At 44.5% G+C, this 7,500-nt stretch overlaps 1 protein-coding gene across 5 annotated transcripts in view; it reads right to left on the minus strand.

Annotated features, from left to right (window-relative positions):
• Positions 1-7,500, minus strand: part of adgrl3.1 (adhesion G protein-coupled receptor L3.1) — a 334,415-nt gene that overhangs the window by 9,876 nt on the left and 317,039 nt on the right. For all 5 annotated transcript variants that reach the window (XM_071408263.1, XM_071408262.1, XM_071408260.1 and 2 more), the window contains 2 exons: positions 3,582-3,764; positions 2,981-3,074 (listed from right to left, as the gene is read on the minus strand). In XM_071408263.1, the coding sequence (XP_071264364.1) occupies positions 2,981-3,074; positions 3,582-3,764 (277 nt within the window). The remainder of the gene's footprint in view (positions 1-2,980; positions 3,075-3,581; positions 3,765-7,500) is intronic.

The following is a 7,500-nucleotide window of genomic DNA, read 5'->3' on the forward strand; positions in this document are numbered from 1 at the left end:
AACGCTTGGTCGCTTAGCAACCATGGTGCGAATGGCCACTGAACTTAAGCGAGTAGCTGAGGAATGGGACCCTTTGATGAGCCGTTCATTACAGTTCTCCAACGTAATCGATGGTGGCATGTCGGTGTACAAGGATCTTTTTGCAAAGAAGAAAAAAGAGCGACAACAGCTGCCTATCACTATGTTCTTCTCCCGAACAAACACACCTGCACCGCGGGCTTCAGAAGAAGAGAACACTGCAGAGCGCAGTCAGGATGCAGCGGCCCAGTCTGAAGAGCAGTGAAACGGCCTACACGTGAGTCACTGTATTTGTATACATGTAATAGTTGCTAATTGTAAAAAAAAAAAAAAAATTCTATTTCGCGGATTTCACTTATCGCGGGTCATTTTCGGAACGTAACCCCCGCGATAAACGAGGGATTACTGTATAGTGGGCCAGTCTTAGTATAGTGGGCCAGTCTTAGTGTAGTGGGCCAGTCTTAGTGTAGTGGGCCAGTCTTAGTATAGTGGGCCAGTCTTAGTATAGTGGGCCAGACTTAGTGTAGTGGGCCAGTCTTAGTATAGTGGCCCAGTCTTAGTATAGTGGGCCAGTCTTAGTGTAGTGGGCCAGTCTTAGTGTAGTGGGCCAGTCTTAATGTAGTGGGCCAGTCTTAGTGTAGTGGGCCAGTCTTAGTATAGTGGGCCAGTCTTAGTGTAGTGGGCCAGTCTTAGTGTAGTGGGCCAGTCTTAGTATAGTGGGCCAGTCTTAGTGTAGTGGGCCAGTCTTAGTGTAGTGGGCCAGTCTTAATGTAGTGGGCCAGTCTTAGTGTAGTGGGCCAGTCTTAGTGTAGTGGGCCAGTCTTAGTATAGTGGGCCAGTCTTAGTGTAGTGGGCCAGTCTTAGTATAGTGGGCCAGTCTTAGTGTAGTGGGCCAGTCTTAGTATAGTGGGCCAGTCTTAGTGTATTGGGCAAGTCTTAGTGTAGTGGGCCAGTCTTAGTGTAGTGGGCAAGTCTTAGTGTAGTGGGCCAGTCTTAGTATAGTGGGCAAGTCTTAGTGTAGTGGGCCAGTCTTAGTGTAGTGGGCCAGTCTTAGTGTAGTGGGCCAGTCTTAGTGTAGTGGGCAAGTCTTAGTGTAGTGGGCCAGTCTTAGTGTAGTGGGCCAGTCTTAGTGTAGTGGGCCAGTCTTAGTGTAGTGGGCCAGTCTTAGTGTAGTGGGCAAGTCTTAGTGTAGTGGGCCAGTCTCAGTGTAGTGGGCAAGTCTTAGTATAGTGGGACAGTCTTAGTGTAGTGGGCCAGTCTTCGTATAGTGGGCCAGTCTTCGTGTAGTGGGCCAGTCTTAGTGTAGTGGGCCAGTCTTAGTATAGTGGGACAGTCTTAGTGTAGTGGGCCAGTCTTAGTATAGTGGGCCAGTCTTAGTGTAGTGGGCCAGTCTTAGTGTAGTGGGCCAGTCTTAGTGTAGTGGGCAAGTCTTAGTGTAGTGGGCCAGTCTTAGTGTAGTGGGCCAGTCTTAGTGTATTTGGCAAGTCTCAATATAGTGGGCCAGTCTTAGTGTAGTGGGCCAGTCTTAGTGTAGTGGGCCAGTCTTAGTGTAGTGGGCCAGTCTTAGTGTATTGGGCCAGTCTTAGTGTAGTGGGCCAGTCTTAGTGTAGTGGGCCAGTCTTAGTGTAGTAGGCCAGTCTTAGTGTAGTGGGCCAGTCTTAGTGTAGTGGGCCAGTCTCAGTGTAGTGGGCCAGTCTTCGTGTAGTGGGCCAGTCTTAGTATAGTGGGCCAGTCTTAGTGTAGTGGGCCAGTCTTAGTGTAGTGGGCAAGTCTTAGTGTAGTGGGCCAGTCTTAGTGTAGTGGGCCAGTCTTAATGTAGTGGGCCAGTCTTCACACTTAGTGGGCCAGTCTTCACACACTTAGTGGGCCAGTCTTAGTGTAGTGGGCCAGTCTTAGTGTAGTGGGCCAGTCTTAGTGTAGTGGGCCAGTCTTAGTGTAGTGGGCCAGTCTTAGTGTAGTGCGCCAGTCTTAGTGTAGTGGGCCAGTCTTAGTATAGTGGGCCGGTCTCAGTGTAGTGGGCCAGTCTTAGTGTAGTGGGCCAGTCTCAGTGTAGTGGGCCAGTCTTAGTATAGTGGGCCAGTCTTAGTGTAGTGGGCCAGTCTCAGTGTAGTGGGCCAGTCTTAGTATAGTGGGCTAGTCTTAGTATAGTGGGCCAGTCTTAGTGTAGTGGGCCAGTCTTAGTATAGTGGGCTAGTCTTAGTGTAGTGGGCCAGTCTTAGTGTAGTGGGCCAGTCTTAGTGTAGTGGGCTAGTCTTAGTGTAGTGGGCCAGTCTTAGTGTAGTGAGCCAGTCTTAGTGTAGTGGGCCAGTCTTAGTGTAGTGGGCCAGTCTTAGTGTAGTGGGCCAGTCTTAGTGTAGTGGGCCAGTCTTAGTATAGTGGGCCAGTCTTAGTGTAGCGGGCAAGTCTTAGTGTAGTGGGCCAGTCTTAGTGTAGTGGGCCAGTCTTAGTGTAGTGGGCCAGTCTTAGTGTAGTGGGCCAGTCTTAGTGTAGTGGGCCAGTCTTAGTGTAGTGGGCCAGTCTTAGTGTAGTGGGCCAGTCTTAGTGTAGTGGGCCAGTCTTAGTATAGTGGGCCAGTCTTAGTGTAGTGGGCCAGTCTTAGTGTAGTGGGCCAGTCTTAGTGTAGTGGGCCAGTCTTAGTATAGTGGGCCAGTCTTAGTGTAGCGGGCAAGTCTTAGTGTAGTGGGCCAGTCTTAGTGTAGTGGGCCAGTCTTAGTGTAGTGGGCCAGTCTTAGTGTAGTGGGCCAGTCTTAGTATAGTGGGCCAGTCTTCACACACTTAGTGGACCCGTCTTAGTGTAGTGGGCCACGCCAAAGACTCTTCTGTACTTCATAGAGGAAGTGACATCAGCAGTGGGCTAACGATAGCATTCGCAGGAGTAATATAAACTTCTCTTTACTCTGTCAGTGCATTATAAATAACAGTATTATTGTTATACTGAATAGGTAGTAGTATCCATGGTTACCTCTGTTGAGTGTGGCGGAGCTGTTGATGTCTCCTGTCATAAAGGATGACTCCTGTTTCCTCACTGTATCGTTCCACATCCTCCTGATACGACTCTGATGGAGGGAGGGATGGGGGAGGGATGGGGGAGGGAGGGGAGGAGAGGGAAGGAGAGAAGGAAGATGAGAGAAGAGGAGGGAGAGAAGGAAGGGGGAGGGAAGAGGGGAGGAGAGAGAAGGAGAGAAGGAAGGGGGAGAGAAGGAAGAGGAGAGAAGAGGAGAGGGAGGGAAGGAAGGGGGAGGGAGGGAAGAGGGGAGGAGAGGGAGGGAGAGAATGAAGGGGGAGGGAAGGGAGAGAGGGAAGGGGGCGGGAAGGGGGGAAGAGAAGGAAGGAGAGAAGGAAGAGGAGAGAAGAGGAGGAGGGAGAGGAAGGAAGGGGGAGAAGGGAAGAGGGAAGAGGAGAGAGAAGGAGAGAAGGAAGGGGGAGGTAGAGAGAGAGAGACAGGGATAAAAGGTGACTTTCCAAGGTAACTTTCCAAGACTTCTAGAATTAGAAGTCAGAGTTAAAGCTGAATCTGATTGTACTGTAGGTTAGTCCTACAGGCGTGCAGGACCTAGTCTCACCTGGGAGTCTTCTGTGGAGTAGCGTCCAGGTGTACAGGCAGGCAAGATGACCTGCGACCCCGTGGAGTATCGTCCTGGGGTTCGAGACGTGGTGTGGTTCTTTCCAGAGGACGAGATGGAGGTCTCTACACTCTTACCACTGCAGCAGTGGGTACGCAAACACTTCCCATACTCCTTACGCACCTGGAGGGAAGACAGGGACACACAGCTGTATTATGGAAGGATACAGGTGTGTTATGGAAGGATACAGGTGTGTTATGGAAGGATACAGCTGTGTTATGGAAGGAAACAGGTGTGTTATGGAAGGATACAGCTGTGTTAGGAAGGATACAGGTGTGTTAGGAAGGATACAGGTATGTTAGGAAGGATACAGGTGTGTTAGGAAGGATACAGGTGTTAGGAAGGATACAGGTGTGTTAGGAAGGAAACAGGTGGGTTATGGAAGGATACAGGTGTGTTATGGAAGGATACAGGTGTGTTATGGAAGGATACAGGTGTGTTAGGAAGGAAACAGGTGTGTTATGGAAGGATACAGGTGTGTTAGGAAGGATACAGGTGTGTTATGGAAGGATACAGGTGTGTTATGGAAGGATACAGCTGTGTTATGGAAGGAAACATGTGTGTTAGGAAGGATACAGGTGTGTTAGGAAGGATGCAGGTGTGTTATGGAAGGAAACAGGTGTGTTAGGAAGGATACAGGTGTGTTAGGAAGGATACAGGTGTGTTAGGTAGGATACATGTGTGGATGTGTGTTAATGTTTGGTTATGTCTTAACACAATGTGTTTTCCCAACACCTGTGATTGTCTAACACACCTGTATCCTTCCTAACACCTGTACGGGTGTGTGTATCTAACTACCATACTACACTACATGACCAAAAGTATGGGGACAACTGCTCGTATTATAATGTCATTATAATGTAATGTAACATGTATCGAGATGAGTAACCCATACAGGAGTATTATAATGTAATTCTAATGTAATTTAACATGTATCCAGATGAGTAACCCATACAGGAGTATTATAATGTAATTCTAATGTAATTTAACATGTATCCAGATGAGTAACCCATACAGGAGTATTATAATGTAATTTAACATGTATCTAGATGAGTAACCCATCCAGGAGTATTATAATGTAATTTAACATGTACCTAGATGAGTAACCCATACAGGAGTATTATACAGTAATTCTAATGTAATTTAACATGTGTCTAGATGAGTAACCAATGCAGGAGTATTATAATGTAATTCTAATGTAATTTATCATGTGTCTAGATGAGTAACCCATACAGGAGTATTATACTGTAATTCTAATGTAATTTAACATGTGTCGAGATGAGTAACCCATACAGGAGTATTATAATGTAATTATAATGTAATTTAACATGTATCCAGGTGAGTAACCCATACAGGAGTATTATAATGTAATTGAACATGTATCTAGATGAGTAACCCATACAGGGGTATTATAATGTCATTATAATGTAATTTAACATGTATCTAGATGAGTAACCCATACAGGAGTATTATAATGTCATTCTAATGTAATTTAACATGTATCTAGATGAGTAACCCATACAGGAGTATTATAATGTAATTCTAATGTAATTTAACATGTATCCAGATGAGTAACCCATACAGGAGTATTATAATGTCATTTAACATGTGTCTAGATGAGTAACCCATACAGGAGTATTATAATGTAATTTAACTAGATGAGTAACCCATGCAGGAGTATTATAATATCATTCTAATGTAATTTAACATGTATCCAGATGAGTAACCCATACAGGAGTATTATAATGTAATTCTAATGTAATTTAACATGTATCCAGATGAGTAACCCATACAGGAGTATTATAATGTAATTTAACATGTATCTAGATGAGTAACCCATACAGGAGTATTATAATGTCATTATAATGTAATTTAACATGTATCTAGATGAGTAACCCATACAGGAGTATTATAATGTCATTCTAATGTAATTTAACATGTATCCAGATGAGTAACCCATACAGGAGTATTATAATGTAATTCTAATGTAATTTAACATGTATCCAGATGAGTAACCCTTACAGGAGTATTATAATGTCATTTAACATGTGTCTAGATGAGTAACCCATGCAGGAGTATTATAATGTCATTCTAATGTAATTTAACATGTATCCAGATGAGTAACCCATACAGGAGTATTATAATGTAATTCTAATGTAATTTAACATGTATCCAGATGAGTAACCCATACAGGAGTATTATAATGTAATTTAACATGTATCTAGATGAGTAACCCATATAGGAGTATTATAATGTAATTTAACATGTATCTAGATGAGTAACCCATACAGGAGTATTATAATGTAATTTAACATGTATCTAGATGAGTAACCCATATAGGAGTATTATAATGTAATTCTAATGTAATTTAACATGTATCCAGATGAGTAACCCATATAGGAGTATTATAATGTCATTATAATGTAATTTAACATGTATCTAGATGAGTAATCCATACAGGGGTATTATAATGTAATTTAACATGTGTCTAGATGAGTAACCCATACAGGAGTATTATAATGTAATTTAACATGTATCCAGATGAGTAACCCATACAGGAGTATTATAATGTAATTCTAATGTAATTTATCATGTGTCTAGATGAGTAACCCATACAGGAGTATTATAATGTAATTTAACATGTATCTAGATGAGTAACCCATGCAGGAGTATTATAATGTCATTCTAATGTAATTTAACATGTGTCTAGATGTAGATCCTAATCAAGCTAATTTAAATAGAGAAAGAATATGTTTTTAAAGATGGACTTGGACTGGAGGACTCTGTTTTCACAGCTGTGTGTGTGTGTGTGTGTGTGTGTGTGTGTGTGTGTGTGTGTGTGTGTGTGTGTGTGTGTGTGTGTGTGTGTGTGTGTGTGTGTGTGTGTGTGTGTGTGTGTGTGTGTGTGTGTGTGTGTGTGTGTGTGTGTGAACATTGCCCAGAGTCTCTAAGGAGATTGAGAGGGCTTTGCCAAGGAAAACCTCAACATTGTATGAGTCTTCCCCTAGACACCTGATCTCATGACCCGACACACACACACACACACACACACACACACACACACACACACACACACACACACACACACACACACACACACACACACACACACACACACACACACACACACACACACACACACACACACACACACACACACACACACACACACACACACACACACACAGACACACACAGACACCCTGAGGATCTAGAACAATAGCGTGTCTGTGGGTGAAGAGCCAGACAGTATTAACACGTTGATTCATCTCACATCATCTGTTCTGTCAACAGTGAAGTGTGTGGGAGGTGTTTAGTCATTTCTTAGACTTCACATTTGACTATTTCTGCTGTGTTAGCCTGTTTATATCAGTGTAGGTGTTGAGAACAATCTAACCTCCTTAACCCTCTCTGGTCCGTCCTCCATCCCACTCTTCCTCCTAAACCCCATTAATCCACTCTGGTCCATCCTCCATCCCACTCTTCCTCCTCAACCCCATTAATCCACTCTGGTCCGTCCTCCATCCCACTCTTCCTCCTCAACCCCATTAACCCACTCTGGTCCGTCCTCCATCCCACTCTTCCTCCTAAACCCCATTAACCCACTCTGGTCCGTCCTCCATCCCACTCTTCCTCCTCAACCCCATTAATCCACTCTGGTCCGTCCTCCATCCCACTCTTCCTCCTCAACCCCCTTAACCCACTCTGGTCCGTCCTCCATCCCACTCTTCCTCCTTAACCCACTCTGGTCCGTCCTCCATCCCACTCTTCCTCCTCAACCCCATTAACCCACTCTGGTCCGTCCTCCATCCCACTCTTCCTCCTCAACCCACTCTGGTCCGTCCTCCATCCCACTCTT

This window comes from Salvelinus alpinus, chromosome 6 (assembly GCF_045679555.1).
Source record: "Salvelinus alpinus chromosome 6, SLU_Salpinus.1, whole genome shotgun sequence".
NCBI lineage: Eukaryota > Metazoa > Chordata > Actinopteri > Salmoniformes > Salmonidae > Salvelinus > Salvelinus alpinus.